The 25,200-nt window shown below is 42.8% G+C and overlaps 1 protein-coding gene across 6 annotated transcripts in view; it reads right to left on the bottom strand.

Annotated features, from left to right (window-relative positions):
* FGF18 (fibroblast growth factor 18) overlaps positions 1-25,200 on the bottom strand; it is a 105,364-nt gene that overhangs the window by 39,814 nt on the left and 40,350 nt on the right. For all 6 annotated transcript variants that reach the window (XM_067566354.1, XM_067566353.1, XM_067566358.1 and 3 more), the window contains one exon: positions 16,888-17,068. In XM_067566354.1, coding sequence (XP_067422455.1) covers positions 16,888-17,068 — 181 coding nt within the window. The remainder of the gene's footprint in view (positions 1-16,887; positions 17,069-25,200) is intronic.

Below are 25,200 nucleotides of genomic sequence, written 5' to 3'. Positions count from 1 at the left end.
GACTTGGCTCAGGCTACATGAATACGTATTCCATCATTCATTATTTTTTAGGAAGGTGGAGGGCTCATTACACTGTGGGAAATTAAGCACTTAAGTTGGAAACCAATGTGTAATTGTCAGCAGACCACATAGGCTGCAGGCAGTTACAATGCAGGCTCTCTTGCACTTTCATATCAGCGACCTTCAACCTGACCTAAAAGGTAGTTCAAATGTCCATGCTAGCTGAGTGTTGACAATGCAAACTACTCATTTTTCTAAATTACACAGGATAGGTTTTGGAACGGATTTTAACTGCTGTCCACTTGGACAGGAACTAAGGCATGTGCTGCAATTAGAAACTTCATGTGCTAATAGCAACAGGGGTCTTCAGGATGGGGAAGCTTGACTATCATAAACCCTCTGCCAACCTCCTGATTAAATCTGCACTGATTTACTTGGTTATTCTTTGATCTGCGTCCTGTGCTGAAATCAGCAAACTTATCACTGTTGCTGAAGAGTTGGGGAAAGTAGCAAAAACATAACATGTATAAGGCATTATTGTTACTAGAGGGGAAGATAATGTAGAAGGACTCAGCACAGTCAGATCTGTAGATTAATATTCCTCATCTCAAAGAGAGTTGGAGGAGAATTTGAAACTGACATTCGAGAGCTTGTGACTTTAAAAAAAAAAAAAAAAAAAATGCACCTGCTCCAAGTCTAAATGCTTTGCTGACCAAAACCTTACCAGGTTTAATGTTCTGTTGCAATATTGTAATCCCACATGTATTTCCATTCTTCTCAACCACTCCCTCTCAATAGGCTGTTGTCAAGGAACAAGTATGTTGATTGCCATGAGATGTTGCATTAGAAGATCTACCAAGAAGCCATATATTTCTTCAACAAATATAATGTTAACGGTATTTTCACACTGTATCACAGGAGGTAAAAATGGGATGCTTGGTTTAACTGCAGGACAGTAAGAGCAAATTAAGAAGGTTTTCCCATGTAAAGGCAGAGAATCTCAGGGGGAGTTTAATAAGACCAAGGAGGTGTTCCTTAGAGAGTCTGTTATTGTATACAGGAAGGGGCTCATCAAAGGAGGGGGAGAGAAGAAAATACATAAGATTTATCATTTGGCAATACTAGTGAGGTTCCATGGAAGGCAAAAATAGAGATTGCAGCAGGGTTGCATCCTCCTGATCACTAAATCTGCATCATCTTTCCTAATGCCCAGTGTTACAATGAGCGCTGGTGCAGAAGAGAAATTAATAGCTTGAAAAGGAACCTGGCATGGCCCTGGGAAAAAAAGCAAGATAGGAATTACTAAATGTCACTCATGTTCATGGCTCAACCTGCTAACCTGCACTGGGGCTCAGTGGATGGGACTGCTAAATGTTATTTTTGTCCCAACGTATGTCATCTTCAACTAGCAATTTGGCCAAGGTGCATAGTTAAGAGAGAGAAAGGAGAGGCAGATCCAGAGCACATTCCAGCGTTACTTTTCTTTACCGCTTGACATTTATTGAGAAAGAACCAAAAGCTCCAAAGCACAGATACAATGCAAACGCTGACACTGAAATTCACAGCCCTGCTTTATTTCCAACAGGGAAAATATCATACTGACCGCAGTCTATCTGGAGGTCAAACAAAATCAATAGCTTTTCTCTAGTCTGTGTCTAAGGTAAGCCTCTTTCAAAGACATCCGGAGAAAACGGATCAGCTTTTGTTACTGTTGTTTTTGTTGGCGGGCGGGGGCGGGGGTGTCTATTTTTAAGTTGCCAAACATTCACATGAATATAGGAGATTCCTTCCTCCCCCAGCATGCTGATAAGATTGTAGTGCTGTCAAAATAACCTATCAGTTTTATTACACAGTGGGTAGGGTTGGCAATTCTTGGGGAGGGAGCTGGCATAGCACTTGGTGAGGGGAAGGAGGGAATAAATCAATGAATCTGATTGATTGGGGTTATATTTAAAGCCAGTCATCAATTACTTTAACGCAGGTTGCAACTAAAGAGCACCACAATTTAGCCCCAGGAGCAGAAATTTGCTGTCTCCCTTCAGTTTCTTCTTGCTGAGAGACAGATATTGGTTTTAGCATGGGTCCAACAGCGAGGAGATGGTTCGTAGCTGAAAGTCACATTTGCAAAGTTAGCTCTGAGAGAGCAGGACCAACAGTAGACATAGCAGAAATTCTAAGGCAGCCCAGACAGTCTGGGGAGGGATCCAAAGAGTTCCAATCGGACCAAGAAATTTCTATCATCCAAATGGCCATATAGAGGAGTTAAATCCTTGAGGAATGAATGAAGATAAGGTATCAGTCACTGTGCCTCTAGTCAAAATTTGCCTCTAATCCACACTGCAGACATTTTATCCCTACTGTGGATGCACAGTATACTGCAGACTATGCACTCATTTTCCATGAAGAACTTCTACAGACTTGAATGCACATCCCACACTCTCAGGCAACAGACAAAATGTTCAGCAGAGATCTGCAGGGCAAAGTGCAGAATTTCCCCTTTTAGCCTCAATTTTTACAAAAATGCAAAATTGGAAGGAAGTTACAAACTGGTGCAAAAAAGACAGACCTACATGATAGTGCTGCTAGGGGCCCCAATTAAGTGAACCAAATTTCACCATTGACTCCAGTGGGAGCAGGAACATTATGGCTGACAATTTATGACAATAGGATTATTGGATTATTATTGGACAATAGGATTATAGCAGTAGAAAAAACACACTGGATTATCACGGTTTGAAGGGAAATGATAGTCCTCAGCCCCCTTTCCAGATCTGCCAATGACTATGTGACACCAATGTCATGAGGAAGGGGTCATCAGCAGTAGGGATCAATCCTGGGACCTCTGAATCTTAACACATGAGCCTCTGTTGCCTGAGCTAAGAGATTTGCCTTTCTTAGCCGCGGATGTAGCAGGTTCCATCTCTAAGGTGGCCTAACACCACTAGAAAGACCAGAGCACCATGCCAAAGTGGTATAGCTTACAACTATATGACTTTGTGTCTTGTCTACACAATGAAGTCGCTCCTTTGTATCGGTTTAAGAGTGTTATATTGATTTAGCTTAAGTCTGTTCCTTACCAACATTCTCATGCAGACAAAGCTTTAGGCAAGTCACTTCTCCCAGCCATGCCTCAGTATATAGCCATCAGTAAATGATACGTCCCTTGCTGTAAGGATGTGTGCAGGTGTGATCATAGATCAGCCTACATAGAATACACTAACTGTTTTACAGACAAGAAAGTTGACCAAGTCCCTTCCTTCTACAGCTTACAATCTAAGTTAGGTTTGTAATTGTTTTCTTCAAGTATCTGTTTATGATTTTCCTGTTCTATGCCACAGGGAGCTATTTATGGACCATGAGATCTGGCCTTCTCCTGGTATTTTGATTCCTAGGTGATGGAAATACTCTAAGACCAGAACTCATTATTTTGACCCCTGAGGCAAAATATAGTCCAGGAAGAACAAAGGCATATAAACAAGGATTTTCATACTTATTCAGGGACCTATGAACCTTGAATACAAAGCCCTACCTACCTCATAAGATGTTGTGAGACCTCATTGATTTGTCATTAATTTTGGAGAGCTTTAAAATGAAAGAAGAGATTCAAGGCCCAGCAGAGAAGCCGTAAGGTGAACAGTGCTGGCCAGGGAGCGGGCATAGCCAGGACATCCTGACATGTGCCAATTTGTAGCACTAGCTGAAGGAAGCCTCCAACAGAGAAGTTCCTACAGACCCTCAGCCAGAGCCTAAAACTGCTTCCTCCAAGTCGAACCCATTAGAGAGGAGCTGATGAACTCTTGGTTTGGCAAAAAGGCACCTCTGGTGGTAATAAACAACAAAACAAAATCCCAGACGTATTGACAACCTGTCTCTAAACAGTTCAAAAATTGGCACCCACTCCTTAAAGGTTGAAGTCAAAGGAGCTACTCATGTGAGTGAAGGCAGCAGGCTTTATGCTGGGACAAGGGCCACTTAAGTACAAGCTAAAGATTTCAGTTCCACAGACAGAGGACAAGTCTACAGTAGGAGCGCCCGGCCAATACACTTATACCAGTTTAGTATGCCAGCAAAGCACTCCCGGTGTAAACACAGCTTATATCAGCAAAACTGCATTTCTGCTGGCATAGCTTCTCCTATCACCCCCCCCAAGCAAAATAGGTTATCCTGGCAAAAGCTCAGTTTGCCAGTATAACACCATCTCCTTTGGGGATTTTTGCCAGCACAGCTATGTAGGTCAGGGATCACACCTTGTCCCCCCTGACCTACGTAGCTATGCCAGCAAAATCCTATAGTAGTGACTTGGCCTGAATGCCCAATAAAATGCCATAAAGACCAACAAGCAATCTTTGGAGGCCAGAAAACTAACATTTTCTCACTACAGAGGTTAACAAACAGGCCATATTAGTTTATTCTTGACAGGTAATGGCAAAGCTTTTAGTGCTTCAGGGTGACAAGCATAACCTACAAAGCAGGCAACTAGAGAAATAAGCACAATTACCTCACAGTGCCATGCACTTCTCCCAGTTGGACTAATTTTCCCAGTGGCCACAAAGCTTTTGGATTTAGTGGTCAGTATCCCCAAATTAATAGGTGTAAAATCAATATCCTTTTGGCTAGCTGCCTGCTAACGTGTCACCAGTGAAAATGTAATTTCTATAATCAATGAAAAATGTAGATGGAGAAACAAATAAAATAAAAGGCAACTGCTGATCACACGTCACTGGGTGACTAAAAGCAAGTGCTAAATCACAGTGATCCCACTACAGTGAGTTATACCACGGTCTAAAATGTAAGAGTGTTGCTTTGCTTCCCACCAGCTAGAATAGTTTGAAATGCAAGGTCTTATTGAAGGCGTAAGATCCAAGAAGTGTCACTGCTATCAGGCATTAGCGGCCTGATTCTTCTCTCATTCACAGGGATATAAATCAGGAGCAGCACCACTGAAGTCAATGGCCCTTCACTGGCGTAGGTAAGAGGAGAACCTGGCCTCAGTTGTGATAAAAAAGATGCATCCAAAGGCCTTTAACTCACACATGCTCCTCTTTGGGGCTGCTACGTTGCTGTTACTGTTAGAACTATTCTTTTATAGACAAAAAGTTTGGGCGAGAGCATCACCTTGGTGTAAACTGGTACAAATCCACTGAAGTAGATGGAACGAGGCCGATTTACAGAAGCTGAGGATCTGACCCACTGCCTATAGACGATGCATCATTTTAAACTAAGAATTAAACATGCCTCTGAATTGCTTCATAATTCATTACAACCATTTTGAGATTCTTTTCCTTAAGTAAGTGGAGCTCTGAGTTGCGGGCGTTGGTCACGGTAAATGTAATCTTTTGAGACATTTTCCCAAACTCTGTGTATAGACGGTACAATAACACGGTATCAGTGGCTGCTGTTCTGTGGCTCGTGGCAATGTGCCCCCTCACACCCATTTTTCAGGTGAGAGAAGCACAGCACAGCATGGGTCTCACAACCCCACTGATGCACAAGGAGACACTGCTTTTTATGTCTTGATTTTCATTTCTAACCCTTATCTGTACATACTTCCAGTTCTACACTTAACCATTCCCCTCTGCTTTGCTCAGGGTTCCTCACCTACTCTCCAATGGGATCACAGGCAGTTCTGGCTGATTCTCACCTGTTCCTTCAGCTCCCCCACCCAGCTCTTCTCCAGTTGCTGCCGATTTTCTCTCCCATCCATTCCTGAAAGCCACTAAAAACAAAACAAAAACACAACCATGCCATCTTGAAGCCCGGATCCCAAGTTTTGTTCACCTACCATTTGCTCAGGTGCCATTTATTGGCCATACATCTTAGTCCATCTCCTGCTGAGATCAACCTATGATACTGATCAGCAACCTCTGGGGCCCAACATACCTTCCACCTCCTTTGCGCCATCCCAGCTCTTAAGATCAAGAACCAACACTGCTGGAGAGCTGGCAAAGAATTAAAGAGGCCGCAGGATGATGCGCCACCTGGTCCCATTGCCTTCCAGCCAAAGCAACTGCCAACCAGTTGTGATGCACTGAGAATCGCTTCCTGAAAGAAGATTCTGAGGCTGACACAGCTGAGTTCATTACAATTACAAGGAGGTTGGGCTGCAGCACGTGCCGTATGTGTCTACAGCATAGACCCACTTTTTACTAGAGAGGTTAGAGTGCCCCTATTTTTTGGCAGCTGGGAATACAGAGGAGCAGAAAGTTTCATTGACATTAATTCCAGTCTCCCCATTGTAAAGGATGGCAAGGGATGGTTAGTGGAACACAGCCATTCTGCAAACTAAGTCGCACCATCCCCTTATGCGTTAGGTGGTGATTCTGCTGGCTTATGTGGTGTAATACAGCGTATATATTAGTCATGTAGGCCCAGATCCTCAAAGGTATTATGCACCCAACTCCCATTGATTTCAATTGAGTTAGACACCTAAATGTCTTTGAGGATCTGGGCCATAGTGCATACAGAGTATAGTAGAGACCCCTTTGTAAAATGACAGAGCTGGGCACACTCAGCTGGAGACACATTCAGAGGCTCCCAGCTAGTGTGTCAGGATCAAAGCACAAATGGTCTAGCGCAAGAGTTCTGAAAATCATTGTGAGCTGGAGCATATTTCGCTCCCTACCCCCATAGCTGACATAGATCATTAGATGGACGTGCTCACATAGCGAGCCACAGACAACATCATCATCTCCCTTCCATCCCTCAAGACCCCTTCCTTCTTCAGGTGCAGCAAGAAACTAATGTTTGTTCATTAGGTCCTCTTAGCGCCTTTATTTCTGACTTGCCTTCTACTTCTACCCTTTGGAGACAGCAGACACCCTACACATGTCCTTCTTAGCATCTGAATGGTAGGTGTCACACGGGCTGGATTGGGGAGGGCATTTATTACGTTATTTAACACTAATATGTCAAAATCATAGTAATTCATGTGAGATATGCCATGCCAGGTACTGTTAGAAAGGCTATAATGTGCTAAGTAAGATGATGTTTATGTTCATGTGTTATATGTGTAATGGAAGTTATGGATATGTTTGATATATCTGTATTTCAAATTGTGCTGTGTCTGGGACACACCCCAGACAGGATGGCTGCAGAACAATAGCCTGCTTAATGACCCATTAAGAGATTCACAGGTGCAAGGGGCCAAGGGGGAGAAGCCAGGGATATACCTGATGAGTCACCAGGTCTTACTCATGAGACACTGGACTCCATTTTGGTTCCTGTAAAATTCCACAAGCAGCATGGAAAAAAGCCAGAGGATTTAAAAGGGAGAGGCCCGGGATCCATTTTGTCTTCAGTCATCACCTACCTCTGGATCAACTCATCTACTGAAGCTGTGAAACAAAGAAGTGAGACCCATCTAGATACTGGATGTATACCAGAGGGACTGTACAAGCCTGCAAACTCCACAATTCTTCTAGAAACCTGATATATATGGACTTTCAAATCATTTTTATGTATCTGATTGCTTTAATCCTGCAACACTTCTCTTATAGTTTGTTTCTTTCTTTTTATAATAAACCTTTAGTTTTAGTTGCTAAAGGATTGGCTGGCAGTGTCATATTTTGGCTAAGATCCAAACTTATATTGATCTGGTACTGTGGCTGACCCTTTGGGGTCAGGAGAAACCTTGTGGGTAAAGAGCATAGAGTTTTAAATAACTGGTCTCTTTACTGGACCTAGTGGCTGATTGGGAGCCGGAGACTGAAATGCAGTAAAGGGGGCTGTGTATATTTGTATATTGGCTTCTTGATAAACAGTGTGGGGAATCAGAAGCAGTTTGTGGCTGGCTGGGAAGTCTGACTTCAGTGTCACCCACCAGTGCTGGGAGAATCTGCTCTCCTTTTACAGCCTGCCCTGACCTTGGCATTTTCAGGTGGCTATCCTAGGCACGGAAGAGTCACAGTAGGCAGTCTGGAAAATGCCAGTATTGGAAGGACCTGAAGTTAGCAGTTGCCGAATGCTGATAGGACAATATTTAGTTCAAATGACAGACAATTGTTGGGGGGATATTTTCAACTCCATTTTTGGATTCTTCCAAATTTCTAAGGTACACACAGTTATTCCTCCCCTTCAGAGCCGCGAGGAGTTCCTTCATGCTTTTTCATCTTTCTGCCTAGATAAATTTGTTTTGCAGTTCCAGTGGGGACAGTATTCTTTTTAACTTCCTGTCCCAAACTGCTGGGCAGTGTTGCCGTGCATTGTTAAAATATTTGCTGCGTTTCCTCCAGGAGGTGGTTGCAGAGATTCCCACATACAAAGTGCCTAAAATGCTGTGAGATTCTATGGAATGAAAAACACCATGAGTATAAACAATGAGAGTTCTGTGGCACTTTAAAGACTAACAAATTTAATTTTTGTAGGCATAAGCTTTCGTGTGACTGCATCTGATGAAGTGAGCTGAGTCTCACGAAAGCTTATGCCTACAAAAATTAAATTTGTTAGTCTTTAAAGTGCCACAGAACTCTCGTTGGTTTTGGTGTATACAGACTAACACGGCTACCCCTCTGGAACTAGGAGTATAAGACATTACTACCATTCCTAGAAAAACCTGTGGCCTAAAAATAGGACTGATCTTTCAGCACCAGAAACAGCAAATAGATAGTTCTACCTAAATTATGATATGTCCCCCATTACCAGAGTATTTGATCACCTCACAATTTTTAGATATTTGTCTTCACCACACCTCTGTGAGGGAGGAAGTACTATTTATTATTCTCATTGTACAGATGGAGAACTGAGACACAGCAAGACTAAGTGACCAGCCCAAGTTCACACAAGAAGTCTGTTTCAAAGCCAAGAATTGAACTTAGGACTCTTGGACGCCAGCATACCATCCTGACCACTGCCCCATTCTTCCTCTCTTAAAAAATTAAAATCCATTCCACGAACAATTTTGAAATTTCAACACTGTTTTTATTTCAAAGGATTCTAAAAAATAATTTTTAAAAACATGTTTAGCAAAACTTTAGGAGAATTTTTTTGTTGAAACGGTTATACCAAACATGTTATCAAAATAGTCCATGACATTTTTCATTTATTGAAGACAAGTTTTTAGTAAAAGGAACATTTCAATCTTGTTTGATAATATTTTCAATCAAAATCTTTCTCCCGCCCTCCCCACGTTGTTTTGGAGAAAAAAGGCACTACAAGTTTCATAAAAATAAAAAATATTGACATTAATAATTTATTTAGAAAAAATTCATTTTTGAAAAAAAGACCATTTTTGACTAAAAACCTTCCATTCAACAAATGTTGACCAGCTCTATTTTCAGGACACATTTAGCCACGTCTCAGCAATTACAAGAATCTATTTCAATTCAGAACTATCTCAAATGATTTAGCATAAGGAAAACCTCAGATACTACAGTTCTAGGCTTGATATAAATACCTAGGTAAAAAGACTCACCAGACCTTGATAAACACAAGATTTAAGCTCTCTCTGCCTTTATACTGGAGAATCACTCTTTTGTGATCCTAAAAATATTGACTCTTAAAAACAATGAAAAAAGATTGTCTCCAAGATTTTGGAAGCTCCCATTAATTGACTGACACTCCACTGTACAACTCTTGCATAAAATGATAAGGTCATTTTTGTACCAACACACACAATATCCACTAAGACCTCCTCTCAGAATCAGCAAAAGGAGAAAGAACCCTAACTTTGTTTCTCTGATGTTTCACCACCGCTAGGGAAGAACATGGAGAAAGGCTGCTGCACACAAGCTTTGTGGAAAAAAGGCCTGATCACAGTAAAGCAGGAACAGGTTAATATTATGTTGCCTCATCTTCAGGGCCTGGCATTCACATTTTCATAAAGTGCCTAGAAAGATAAATCACTATACTAATAATATTCGTATTGATTATCTAAACTGGATCAGCAATTGACTCCATTGTCTCACTTCCTCTTAAATTGCTCACAGATGGGATCCTATTTCCTATTCTACATTTTTAATGGGAACACTTAAATCACTGTATAGAAACACACACACACACACACACACACACACACACACACACACACACAGTTAACCAGAATGAAAACCCTTGTATAACTTGTATGAAAATAAAGATCTTTCACTGGCACTCCCCATATTGAAACTTCAGAGAGCCACTGAGAATTTGGCCTGTAAACAATATATTTTCACATTTTGGGGACCTAATATATTTGCAGGCATAAAGGCCTACATTTTCAAAAGGGACTAGTAATTTTGTGTGCCTCCATTTTTGGCTGTCCAACTAGAGGCACCTTAAAAGGGGCCTGATTTTCAGAAAGTGCAGAGCACCCACCCTCAGAAAATCAGGACTGTTTAAGGTCTCTCAAGATGGGCTCAGAAGTGAGGAAGCCAAAGTGAATGGTCGCTTTTGGCGGGGGGAGTGTGTGGGGGGGGGGGGGGGGTGAAATGAAGGCTAATACCTATATTTGCACACATGAGAGGTGGAGCGCATCTGGACGGTCAGATATGGAATTAATCATTGTGCATTCATTGTATATGCTAGGCTTTGGACATACAAATATTGTGGATGTATGTGGAAGGGCCTGCTGAAAATTCCCTGTTTAAAATAGATTTTTCTTAGCCTTGGTTTTTTTATTCCTCATCTTCCCTGAGTAGAGCTCCCATCATCTTGGCACAAATGCAGAACACACACACGCACCCTCTTAAATGTACAGATGGTTCAAATAAGACAATTACAATGTATTTCAAATGGTTGCTGAACCTTTCAGAATAGAATCTCAGGTGATTATCGTCAAGCTCTCTCACAGCCCGGAGAATCCTCGGAGGGCTGGCTACAGAGTTACTAATAGTGATTCAACAAAGCAGCCAGTCTGCTAGCAATGTTTCTAATTCATCCAGCTGCTCTGTCACTCTTGGTATATCCTCGCCTGCTTTCAAAGGAAAACTTTGTCACCGGACGCCTGCTCCACCCAAATTAGAAGGGGAGACAATCTCACACACAGAGCAATAAGGAGATGTTGGGGGGGGACAGAAGGGGGTGACAACAGCAGCTGGAGAGCGAAGGCGTCCCTGGCTTAGCCCAATCACACAGCCCTATATGACTGTACAGCTGTCACGGTGAATGATCATCGTTATGCTGAGGTCAGCTCTGCCCTCAGGCCAAGTAAGTGAAAATAAATGGTTTAGAAGATAAAAGGTCTTTTTGAAAAATTATTTGTCTTGCTGTTGTGTCAAAACTGTAATGGCAAGAGACTGGAGGCCAAAGTACGTAGTTTAAATAGGAAACAGCTATCCTGATGTTTTGACTGAATAAATTACAGAGCAAATCACAGTTCATTCAGGGCATTTGATGATCTGTACCATGATAGGCATGTCCTTTTGAATATACCTGGGAAGCAAAGCAGATTTCTAAGTGTCATGCTTCTAACTGATGCTTGGGGAAAGATGTCTCTGTTTAACTAGCCACAGTAACTCCTTGGGATGTCTCCTTCTTTCTGATAGGTAAACACTCCTTCCAGGCACTAAAAGGAGATTATTTTGCTTCCTCCCCTTCCCAAGTAAACCACAATCAGTTTAAACTATAGTAGGGAGGGAAAGGGTTAATGGGTTTTTCCACAGCAGCTTGCTTTTAAGGTGCCAGAAATATTCTGGGGAGGGATTGACTTGCTAGACATGGGACAATGGCACTGGTATTTTGCATTTGTTTCCAGGCTTTGAGAGAGAACAAATGGGAGTCATTAGTGAAATGAGTTGAGAGAGTTCTAGGCTAGCTGTCAGCCTGCCAAGCCCAAAGAACTGCTACATCAGCTCATTAATTTCAGAGACTGAAACCCTGGAAGGAATTCAGCAATTACAGGAGGCTATTTTACTATAATAATACTTCCCACCCATCCAGCACCTCCCCACGGCGCTGAGCCCCCCTACACCACAGATAAAGTCTCCAGCTGGAACAGACTGTCTCTCATGTCTAGACTGTGGTAATGTCCTCTACCTGGGCTTGCACACTGGCACCAGTTGGAAGCTCAAGCTAGCACAGACTGCAGTGATCACAGCTGAGTGGTCCATCACACAGGGGCTACAGCACTGATATTCTGGCTCCCCATAGGTTTCAGGTGCATACCGGTGCTGGATTTAACCGTTAGGGTTTGAGCCCTGATTTACTGCGAGACTCTCCCCACCCCACCCGCAGGTCACAATGCTCTAGCTGATGTGAGTGGAGACACTGAAGATAAGCCTGCTTGATAAACAGGGGGAGCCTCTGACACAGGGTATTCTTCTTGCCTCTGGAACTTGCTTCCCACCTGGATCTGCCAGGGCCCAGACTTGTTAACATTTTGTGAACAATATAATGCCCAGGCATCAAGGGCTTGATCCAAAACTCAATGAAGTCAGTCAGAGTCTTTCAATAAACTTTAACGGACTTGGGATGGAAGTCTAAAAGTGAAGGGTTTGGAAGCCGAAGGACAGTTTAGGATGAGGGGTTTAGGATCAGGGATACCACAGCACTGGCCCAAAACACTAGTAAATGGGAGTGTTGGGACTATTCCCATAGACAGTTTTGATTAGGGTCAAGCTAGTGCAGTACTGACATGACTGTGCTTTACAGAAAAATACCCTCTGCTAATAAATGACACAAATGTATCGCATAGAGATGAATTTCATCCTATATATCTAAGTCACCCACCACTAAAATACTGCCATCTCTGGGGAGGAACGCACCAGCCACGCAGACAACTGGTGGCAAGCATGACCCGCACCAGTGAAGGGGGGAACTACTTCTCCTGGACAGAACTTTAAACCTCCCCTCAGTAGGCTATGACAAATATACTTTAAAACAAAATCACACAGCTGTGAAGTACAAATGAGCCAAAGTGCCTTCAGCCAGCTGAGAGAGCTGCATCCAGCCAAGTGAACCGGACACAAAGATAGTGAACAAACAGTATAGAATGTCTTCTGCCTTTTGTGAAATGAAAATAAATGAAAGGCTCTAGTGTTTCAGGTCATTGATCTCTATCTTGCCTATCTGTACCATTTATCTGAGATGGAACCTTTATATTCTAAGTCCTTCTCTCCCACCTTAGCCCTCCCCACCCCCCAGCCCATTTCATTTTCTGAATGAAAAGCACTACTTAGAAACCTGGTAAAGCAGCAATAAATTTGTAACAAGAATATTGTTTTTCTGGGCCAGAGCAAACAACATCAGAATAGATTAAAGGGTCCAAAATAAACATGTAATCTGTAAATAGATTGTCAGTCTCTTCATTAGTTTAGGGTAGGTTAAGAGACAATATTTTTGCACATATATCGCCTTTTATCTGAGGAAGTCAGAGCACTTTAGGAACAGCAATTAAGCCTCACCACCCCCTTTGTGAGATAGGTCAATATATTTAGATTAATTAGTGTTTCTGAAAGCAGTAGCATTGTTATTAGATTTAATTTAGTCTGATAATTGACTTATCTGTTCAAATGGATTTTCATACGTTTGAGACAAGATAAAACCCATCCAACTAAAAGAATTAAACAGACTCACTTAATTCTATTAAGAGATTTAATTTTCGGTTTAATAATCAGACACTTGGGGCCAGATCCTGGCCTCAATGTTAAGGCCACTTTGCCCAAACCCAAATTTACATGCCCAAATTATTACACCAGCACTTTTATGTTCCTCAGAACTCGCATTTGCCATCGCAAATGGCATATGCACACCCATATCAGGTGGTTAGGGGTGCCATGCTTCCTGTTTAGATCTTGCTTTCTTCATACAGCAGTTGTCTTTTACACACTATGGTGTGTTATTTTACTGATCTGAAGCTGCATGGAAATTGTGCTGTAACCATCACTGAGACTGAGTTCTGAAACCACCATTGCACTGCCTGGGATCCCATGTCAATTCTCCATTTCTGTTTATCCTTTTAGCCAAGACACAGGGAAAGTTTGCATGTCAGTGAGACCTGCAATAAACCAGCCAACTCCCCCTTCCTTGAAAACCCCAATACAAAAACCCCTCTCCCCCTTGTAATGAATTATTTGGATGCTGGATATTCAGGCAGAAAGGTCATCTCTTCACTTGAAGACGAAGCCTTAAACCACCCTCCAATCTAAAGAGAGTCACAGCAGTTGGAGATCTCAAGTGTCATCTGGGAGAGGCAGATGAAAGGTTAGGGAAAACTGCCCCCACCTGCCCGCATCCTCTCTGCAGTGATACTTCTGTACTTGACGGCGCCTGTGAAAAAACACACCATACTGCACCTCGTTCCAGTTGTGTCTCCCACACACCTTCCTTCTCTAGACTTGTGCCCACAGCAGTTGCCTTTGAAGTGGACCTCTATTTCAGAAGCTCTGGCACCTTTTCCTGTGTTGCAACTTCTCAGACACCTTGGCTCCCACTCTCCCTGCAATGTTGTGACTCTCTTTTATGTCCACTGCCAATGTCATTGCCTCTTTCTGTGTTGACCAGGGCATGGGATAGGAAAAGAGCTTCACCCTAGGAGAAGCAGCATGGACCAACAGGAGCAGCATTCCCTAGAGGAACTAGCATGGGATTGGGAATCAGGGATTCTCAAAAATCAAATCAAGGCTCTGACTCAGTGGGCCAGATTCAGAGAGGATGAAGATTTTACACTTCAAAGAGGGAATCGGAGAGGATGTGGAGCAGGATAAAGTCAACCAGTGGGTGTGAGACAAAGGTGTCCTCCTGACTCTGTGTTAGAGAGACACCTGACCTACAACATCCAGATCCGGCTCTAAAGTGCAGATCCAGGGTCCTGGGTTTGGTCTGTCCTGGGTCCTGATCAGAGGAGATGCCTTAATAAAGCTTCTGGGGGCATTTCTTGAGAATAATTAATTCTATGTCATCGCCTTGGTAGTCAGCGTTGGCTGTCGCACAGATGGTTTTCCGCTTCCGTGTCTCTGACCTCTCCCCGCTCCATTATCACAGCTACTGGCAATGCAGGGGCCACAGCCTGGTTCTAAGGCCCAACTCACTGTCGCACTGATTGTTATGTTTGAGTGCCCCTGTGCCATGTTTCTCCATAACCCTGACAGCAGGTCTAGAGGTGGGAGGGGTTTACAGGGGGGCAGATCAGGGAGGCCTGTTATTAGGATGATGCAAGAGGGTTTTAGCAACTGCACTAGATGGGTTTAAAGAGCTGTTATTGGGAGTGGGCGGAAGGGTTTCAGCAACAGAGAACGTATTGGGCTTTCATGGGGTGGGCTGCAGCAGGTCATTGGGTGAGGGGTGCCTCCGTGCGTGACGGGAGGGGACCCCAAAAGGGCAGAGACTCCAGGTTGCCATTCACTGTGGCCTGAAATCAACAACCACGTGGTATTCTTCACTCCCATATTACTTAGAAATGGGGGGAAAGCAAAGGGCAATATCTAGAAGCTGACCTGCCAGGCCTCTCTTAGCTACGTAAAGGGCATGCTGCAGAACAAACAAGAGCTTTGGCAATACCAGAGGTGTCGTTTTCAGACAGATCTGCTATTTCTGCACTATTTCTTCAATGACACAACTAGCACACAGGCCTTCTCCTGTCCTGCTTTATATGTTCCTTGCACACTGGCAGAGGCTGCCTCTGAGTGGCACACCTCTATGCCAGGCATGTACTACATGTTAATGCTTGCAATTTCCTGAGAGGGAATCGTTTTCAAAACCCCACATCCCAATGCTTGTATGTGAAATCCACATCTCACACAGTCAGAGGCAATAGATGCTCATGAACTTCTGCAGTGACATATTGCCCTATGGGCCAAACCATAGGGCAACAGTCAATGAGGTGCAACATGCAGTGTTCAGAAGAGAGAGAGAAGTGGGATTAGACAGATGAGGTTTCATAAAACATTTCCTTTTTTTTTTTTTTTTTTTTTAAAATAGGACACAGTTGTATGTTTCGCTAGACTGACTGGTGCATTCACAGGAAACTGGGACATTGGACCTACTGGACCCACTAGATGGGCTCCTTAATTCCCTGATGCTGCAAGATGCTCAATCCTCTTGACTCCAAATTCTTTGAGTGGGAGTTGGGAGAAGTGCTCAGTACTTTACAGTATCCAACCCTAAATCCCTTCTAGTGAAGGGTCTGCACCAACTTGATTGGAAGCATCTTTGCCAAAGACATCTCAAAGGGTTTCCAAGAACAAACAGTTTTTCTAATTCAATTTCACAGCAATATTTTTATGATGCTCCCCTTGTGTAAGTTAAAATACCGGTAGCCCAATCTAGTGCAAGGCTGTGGGAAGTGCACCCAGTTCATTCTGAAGAAGGCTCACTAAATTTGTTTGTTTCTTTCAGCTCATCTGGGGTTCACATGTGCCTGTGTTTCAATTTGAGTTTTTGGATTCAAACAACCCTTAAACCCAAAGCAAAAAATCAGCCAAAACTTTTGAGATCTGCTTAATTTCCGCTCAAACAACGAATCCCTCCACAGAACCCAAGATGAGGAAGAGCATTCACTCACGAGTCAGTCCAGATTCACTCAATGCTTGAGAACTTTTGGAACAAAAATGGGCCAACACCAGTGAACCTGAGCAAAAGGTTCAGATTGTAACAGCACTCACAAACAGCAACTTTGGGAGAGTTTGAGGGGTTTTTTAAAACAACACAAAAAACACGGTTCTCATCTCCTGTTACGTATTGTAAACAGCTCACCTGCATGGCACAGAAAGCATTCCTCTTTCTCTACCATGCTACACAACAGGATAGCTGGAGCATCCCCGTCCTCTGAAGCATCAGCGACTGGCCACTGCTGGAGAATCTGAAGTACAAATGGCCTGGTCTGATATGGCCAATCCTATGTTCTTAACCTTCAAGCATTTTTCTCTTACCCTTTGGATTTTGCTGCTCATTCCTTCTTTCCATTTGTTCTCATTCAAACACATTAATTTCAAATCTTTTTTCTGGACCCTGATGGGTCTTGGTTAATATTCTTACCATATTTGTCTCCATCTTCCCCCTTGGCACTGATCCTCCTGCCTAGAACTTGGATGTGCTTCCCACTCGTCCTGCTGTACAGCTGGTAGAGTCTCAGCTGCTTCCTGCTTACATCATCCCTTATTCGTGTTTGATTCTCCACGTGTATCCGAAAGTCCACATTCTCCTCGGCAACGAACATCTGATGAAGACAGAGAGAAAACAGACCATGAAATGGATACTGCATCTTGCCTACAAAGATGACAAACCAAGCCCGCCAAAGAACGCGTCTCAGAATTAACCTACTGTGGCTTGACTTCATTGGGACTCATGTGAATAAAGGCTGCAGTGTCAGGTGCTTAAAGTGAAGTTATACCTATGTGCTGACAAAGAAACTGGGTTTCTTTCTTCTCATGTATTGTTTTCAGTAATAAAAGCTTCAGCAGGCTTAATTATGTCCTGATTTAAACCTTTGCAATGCCCTGGTCTTCAGCAGGCTTAATTATGTCCTGATTTAAACCTTTGCAATGCCCTGGTCTTCAAATGATGCCCTCTGACACTCTGGGTAGGCTCCACCACTGCCCAAGGGCTTACACAAGTCTGAGTGCTTGGATGTGGAATTGGAACAGAGTAGATCATTCTGTTGATAATACACCAGGAAGAATCCCAGCTCCAGCTCTAATAGCTGTGCTGGTTCTGCAGTAAAAAGGAAGAAAACCCGATTTTTGTCACTACAGTCAATAGAACTGGCTCTAAATACACACAGGGAGAAAATCTGTTGAGTTAGAAGGTGCCATTTTTACATAGCTACTTTTAAGAGTAACACTTTAAACAGTTCTGCCAAATTAAAGTGGAGTCCGTTGATTGCATCAGGTCTATTCTTGTGCACCTGCCTGAGCTGCCCAGCTCAACTGGCTATCTGAGAACAAGGCCACTGGGACCAGAAAGCAACAGCTGGGCTTTTCAGAATAAGCCTTTATCAGGGTTCCTCAGCTTAGCCATTTTTATGGCCTTTGGATCATTGAGTAGGATTAACTTTAGTTAACTGCAGCTCTAAAGAACTACCAGTTTCCTTTGCCAGCAGACACCTTTCTGGAGATCTAGCATGTAGCATTTTTGCCTCCAGTGAGAGACATCCCAACTCAGTATATATCAGAGGACTAGTCTACCAAGAGCTTTCTTGAGAAGTCCTTTCTGAAAGGGTTCCAGAGAGGAAGTATCATCAATGCCCACTAACACTTCAGCCCCAGATAACATACTTGCATTAATTCAAGTTCCAAATACCTGCAAAGTAGCTGGCATAGAACAAAAAATAAGCTGTTATCTAAATCTAATGACACCTATATGAGCCTTTTTACCTTCTGTTTCATTCTTCCCTTGGGATTTAGACTATATTTTGGTGGCAGATTACACTCAAATGGTAATAAATTATGAAAGTCTGGCATATTATCGTCCACCAAGCAAAAGAAATAAAGAATTCCTGAGCCTCTAAAAAAAACCTATTTTAAAATGCTGAGCATTTTTTGTCTTGGCCAAACTAAAATTTCAAAGTTTATTGGCTAAAGTCTCTGGTGTTCAATAGGATCTAATGAACTAAACTGTGCACCACCTGCATATGGGGCTGGAATTCACAACAAAATAGGACTCAAGTGGGAATTAGTGATGGTCAGGCATTGCGCAGGCCCTCTGCAATGAAGTGACTTTTACCTAAAGGAGAATTGCTACTTCTGTGCCTAATATATTTGGTCCATAAAATTCTGGTCCTTCTAGCTTGGGAACAGTGGAATTCATGAATAAATCAAAGAGAAACGGAGCAAATATGCATCAGGGGGTTGCTACTCACAAAGGAAAAGGGGTAGGCAAGTCCCAATTCTGTCCCATTCCAGTCTGAGACACATACAGGAATGAGTGGCCACACGAAGTAAACCCAGACCCACTTCAGTCCCTGCTTCTGTCATCTTGCAACAGTGCAGATTCCTAGCTAGCAAGTCAAATGCCGCCTGAAAATCAGACCCCGAAAAGAACTTTTGCTTTCAAATTCTTGCACATTTATCACATTGGTGGAAACTGATCAGTAGCAGGAGAAAGTGTTTTTAAAAATGGTCTATCCTTCTCTAAACTCAGCCCCTCACTGAGCAACTTAATCAACAAAAACCTTTTATTCAGTGTAGCTGCAACATCAATGAAGGTCATGGATCTATAAAAGGCAGGATCAACTTTTGTGCCCTTGTTAAACTCTGGAATTATGATATTTGCATCCCAGGTCTTCAGAAAGCAGCCACTTTGATTTATGATGGAGAGACAAGAGATCTAAGAGGGGACTGTGGGAGTTAAATGTACACAGACTACAGAAAAGAGGATCCGAGGAGACATAGTAATTGTCTATCAACACACTCAAGGTGACAAACTCAGTGAAGGGCAGGAATTGTTCAATTAATCATAGCAATAATTCCCTCTCAGAAAATGGAACAGCAAGCAGCAACATCCTGCAGATAATGAAGGAATAGCAGAATAGCAGGCCCATCCCACATGCTGTACAGGACAGGAGGTTAAAGGATCCTCCCGCCCTGAAGAAGATCATCAGACCCACCTAAATCATTGGGGCTGTGTGAGAGAGCAAAGTGAGCGGGATTAGGTCTGTAATGTCAATAGCCCATTTCCCTTTCTTCTTACTCCCCCTTTCCAACACGCACGCATCCCCCCCCAATGAAACTTCTAACAAAGGAAATTAAACTGCCAAAAAAGAGATGTTCAAATATTGTTGGCGATCTGCCTCAGACCACAAAAGGAATGGTATTTGCAGGTAAGACCTTAGCTCCATAATATTAGAATTTAAAACAGATTTTTACAATCCAGATGACACTGTCACACTGCTTTCGCCACATGTTAATGAGTTGCACATTTTTCTAAGAAAACCATAAAAAGGTGGGATTTGGGCAGGGGTTGTGGGGCTTCAAGTCAAAGGCCACAAATCTGCAAAGCCAAATTTGGATGGTACCATCGCACAGAAGTACCTATTAGGTTGCCATAGCTTCACCCCTGCTATACCCTGGCTAAATTTGATTTCTGCATCAGTAGCGTGTTTCCCCCATTCACTAGCCCACAAATTCACATGACCAGAAGAACTATAACTGCTTCCCAGTCTCCTAAGACAGTGCATACTGCTCATTGGGTACATTATAGTCCCTGATCCTGCAGAGATTAATACATGAGAAATTGTATGCACTGTGGGTAGTCAGATTGATAGTCCTATAGTCAATGGGATTAGTCACTGAGGTTAAATTTAAGTACTTGCATCAATCTTCAAAGGATTAGGGCCTTAGTCATTACTGCCTTAGAGCAGTTCTTCTCTCAGATTTAGAGGAGGAAGATGGGAGCTGTTTCTAATAAATACAAAATATCAGATGAATTAAATCCAGGTTTAAAATTATCTCTGTACTGAATAATGATAACACTGGGGCACCCTCCCTGCAGTGTGAACTGCATGGGCAGACCCTTGTGCGCATATGGAATCATCTTGATTGTAATAAGACTCTGCATGGGCGTAAGGATCAGTCTGCACATAGTAGATTGCAAGATTGGGGCCTTTCCCTAGTACTCTTCAGCCAATTAATCCTCACAGCACTCCTGGAATGAAATGATGCAGAAACTCCAACAGAAAGAGTTAAGTGGCTTGCCACTGCCATAGCCTCCTTCAGCAAGCGCTCCACTACAATTTAAAACTTGTTTTCATTGCAGGATTATTGTGAGTCCCATCCACACATACAAACCCTTAATCTGAGTGGGCTGATGCTTTTATCTTGAGTTGGCCCACCCATCAGCAGGTATAGGCTACCACTTGTTAGTACAACTGTAACCCCCATTTGGGCTGAGCTTCTGTGGGTCTCACTCTGCAGATTACCATTTTATGCATCCTTGGAGTCAGGGGCGGGGACAAAATGGACTAGAAACTCCAGCTGAGGACAATAGGAAGGCTTCCACATGGGTTGATAAGTCCAAGAAGTTTGCTGGGCCAGTGATAAACCAGGGCTACTCAGCCTGACTCTGAGACAGAGCGTGGAGGGAGCAATGAGAGAACCAGAACAGACAAGGGAGTCTCGGATTAACTCCCTCTCCCCAAAAAGGGGATTTCTGACCTGTTGTGAGATCTAGTGCATGGGGTAGGCAGTGCCAGCCCTGGAGAGACAAGCATCCAGAGTGATAGAAATCCAACCTGGTGCCAGCTACTGAGAGCCTGTGGTTTCCCTTCATAGGACTCTAGCCCAGGGAGCCAGGAGAGGACCCTGCCCCACCCAAGGGCAAAGATGCTGTAAGGAGACCAGGTTTGTGTAAGCCAAACACCACACTCCTCTCTGGGCTCAGTCTCAGCATGCCATCTGCTGGGAGGTGCCCAGGGAGAGCTGGGAAGAGTGGTGAGTGTTGGGAGATGGGAAACATGTTGAGGTGATGTTAAAGCATTAGTTAACCCTACCCCTTTCCTTCCCCAGAGCCTATTTTCCGCCTCCCAGTGAAGTCCCCCTTTGTTTGATTGTTTCTTTTGGGTGCATCGTTTCTTTGCTGGGATATGTGCTGATGTACTCCATTGTTTCTTGTGTACTGGTTTTTATACTCCTTGCCTAGCACTGTCCTTTTCCCCTTGTGTCACAGTGAAGGGGAGTCACCTTGGGTGGAAGCACCAGACATCACTACAGAGAACCCAGGAGGATCCAACACCTCTGAAGAGAGAAGCTGCTCCCCATAACACAGCAAGCCCCAAGCAAGAGGCTTGAGCCACACCTTGGTGAGAGGCTACACAATTTACAGCACACACACCCTGTGCAGCTGAAGTGTTGCTTCACAGCGGGGCCCTTCTCACACGAGCTAATTGAAGAGGAGCTCTTTGAGCATCGGCAATTCAAGTTCACTGAGTGAAGACATACATTTAAAGCTGCTCTCCCGGGGCAGAAGCCTTGAAGGGGTGTAGGCAGAGATAGCACTACCTGCTCTTCCCCTTTGGCCAAACCTCCCCTTGGACAGAGGGGCCCTGATTCAGGAAAAGCACTGAACCACTGAAGTCACTGGGATAAATGCTTAACTGAAAAGGGATGCTTTGTTGAATCAAGGCCAGGGTGAATTAGCTGCACCACTTTGGATTGAATCTGGCCCACAGAACTGAATATCAGTATTATCAACAAAACAAACAATGTCACGCATTGTTCATTTAATAAAATAAAACCTTTGTTCATTGCTGAAAGCCACTCTCAGGGTATCCCAGCACCACAAAACATACTACTTCATCTAGCACGTTTTATAGTGACAAGAGGGTGCGGTTTTGTAGACCATCCTAGAGAGATTCTATTTCATAAAAGAAAATCTGTAACATTGGCTTGCTGATGTACGTAACTGATCACCAAAACTCAGACCAGCAGGTCACCTAAAGCCAAGTGCCTCCCCCGCCCCAAAAAGAGTGTGTGTATTGCAATCGCAAATAGAACAATGGAAATGTATCTCTCTGTTACGAACCACTCTTGAAAACTAGGAGTTTTATTCTCCTTCTTAACCAAAATTCAGAGCTTCCCTTTCTCATTATAATTGGTTATTGCTGTATATTGAAAGATCACATTTAAAATGATGGACATTTCTCTTTTCTTCTCATCAACCCCATTTCCACAGGTGTTATTTCATTTGGCAACCATAGGCCCTGAGCCTGCTAACCGTCACACGTCAAGGGCTTGATCCCATGGAAACCCCATAGAGTCAGGGGGAGCCTTTCCCACTTTGGATTTCGGGTACAAAGTTAAGTGAGTAGTCCCATCGAACTCAGCAGGGCTGCTCACATGTATAAAGGTAAGTTCACATGTAAGTGTTTGAAGGATCAGGCCGAACTGCAATGTTGTCCGCAGGGACAAAAAACACATTCTAAACCCTTGTTTAATGTTGGCAAATCAGGACATTTTCCTATCATTGTAATAATAGGGATGTAGGGGGATATAGCCGCTGAAATAACTCTTGCATCCTTTTCTAACACCAGATCAGAAACCTTTCAATATGGGACAAGTCCAGAAGACTGAAAGATGATTCCCTGTGTCACAGGGAATATGCAGCAGCAGTATATCCCCTCTAACATTGTGCTGTGGATTTTGTGTTTATTTCATTTTCCAAGACTAGTGAGCACTGTCTAACAATAGTTTTCCACTAATATGCTCTCTATGAAGGATAACTTCAGCAGCTCATAGTAGCTAGAAGTAGATCTTTCCAACCAACTGTACTTCCAATTGTTGATTTTCCATAAAATCATGGTAACTAAAATGGATAGTATCACGTTCAGGCTTCATATATTATTGTTGCATTATTTTTCTTTGTAAGCAGTCCCGTACACATTTAACAGTACTATCATCACATCTTTCAGGAATAATACACAGCTACAAAGCCATCGTAAAAATATAACTAGCAGTATAAAAGTTTGTGTGTGGGATTAAATCATATCCCTGCTAGAAAACCAGTGAGCATTTGAAAGAGTGATGTATCCCAAATGCTCCGCCAGAAATGCGTGCAGTTTTGAACATGGGAAATTTCTCTCTTCACCCATGCATAGAGCTGCTTCCTTTGTTTCACCTGTCTAAAGACCCAGACTGTGGCCACTCAACCCAAACCTGATTTCAAACAAACAATCATAGAAACTAGAGATGCCATTACCCATCTCTAGACAATACAGGATTGTATACTACAGTATCTTCTCACATGCTTTGTGCAGTCCACCTTTAAACAACCAAAGGATTTTTACTTAAGTAGCTTTTCTAATTAGTAATTAATATTAAGGATTATAGATCATGTTCATATTAAATGAATGAAAAAAATCTGTTAATGCGACATTAAGGTTTCAGAGTTAAGAAAGTCAAGGAAATAGGCATGAAGTGCAACAAAGTCAGCATTCTGACTACAAACACTAGAGATCAACCCTGCTCACACTTATGCCATGAGTTTGCAAACACCTATGCACCTGTTTAAGTATGTAAGCAATGCACTAAAGTCCTTACTATGCCCAATCATGTTTACAAGATCTGGTCTTTAATCCAGCACCCTGTATATTCTACAAACGTAGAATTTTCTATTTCTAATTTTCAGCTTAATGCTATTGTTGGTGTCATGAAGAGTTATACAATGAAATATATGGGACCCCAGTCTGGCCAAATTAACACTGCTTTTGGAAGCTGGACTTTGGAATTTCCTGACTTTTTGCTTCCTTCACAGAGTCCCCAAACCTCATTAGAGAGCAGATCATACGTCTTTCCCAAATCTAAAATCAAAATACAAAATCCTTCTTTCTAAGGGCTTATTGATTTCAAAAGATAAACAAATAAGTGATTCAAAGTCCTTTCAAAACCCACTCTGATAAGCAGGAAACACTTATTACTTTCAAGCACTGAACCAACCAAATATTAATGATTTTTTCTCTATGACCTTCTAAATACACGAAAGTTAATAAGGTCAACGAGAGGATATCCAAGATGGATCTTTCCCAGGTTTGTAAAGGGAGCTAATAATAACTGCTTTGCTTCCATGGTTTTGGCAAAATTCCCCTATGTCAATTACAATTAGAAAAACTTGCAAGACCACCTCCAGAGTTGATATTTTAGGCATATGTTGAAACATAGTGCACCATTTATTTGCTGCAGTTTCCTCCTCTTTATTGCAAAGTCAGTTGCCAGCCAGGATATTGTTAGGTTCAGGATAAACAACCTAGTTAGAAGTGGGACTGGATTGGACGTGTCTTGAGCTAACAATGACATATTTGCTACTTTGTGCTTGGAAGCACATTGGGAAATTAACAAGACACAAAGAAGCAAATGTATTCAAAACCACAGCAGGAGCTCAGAGACAAGAGCCCTGCTCAGTGACTTTCTATGCAGGTCCATATTGCATAGGTGGTGTGGGCTGGCTGTCCCTCAACTGTACCCACTTAGTAAATCTACTTAAAACCTAGGGCTGGTCAAAAATCTGCCAGCAAAATTGTTTTTTGATGGAAAACTGGGTTTCTGATTAAGCTACGTTGTTTTGATGAAAAATATCTGCTTGCCATTTCTATTTTAGGGTTGAAAAACTGAATACCCAAAATTGAAACATTTTCTGTGAAAGCCTGTAATATTTCTATTTGGATCCACTGCTGTGGTGAACTCATGCCCCCATTTTCCGGTATGGGCCAGTCCCCAGCCAGACGTCATCTCACATGATGCACCACATCCATGATATTCCCAGGATGCACTGCCTCTCCTCCCCAAGAGGGGAAAACATGATGCATCATGGGAGATGAAGTTCTGCCAGGGACTCCAGCCTATAGAGGAGCGTGACACACAC

This window comes from Emydura macquarii, unplaced genomic scaffold (genome assembly GCF_026122565.2).
Source record: "Emydura macquarii macquarii isolate MOO-44397 ecotype Brisbane River unplaced genomic scaffold, CSIRO-AGI_Emac_v2 contig_2768, whole genome shotgun sequence".
Classification (NCBI taxonomy): domain Eukaryota; kingdom Metazoa; phylum Chordata; order Testudines; family Chelidae; genus Emydura; species Emydura macquarii.
The sequence above is the reverse complement of the archived record's forward strand: the minus strand, read 5'-3'. Positions and strand labels throughout refer to the sequence as shown.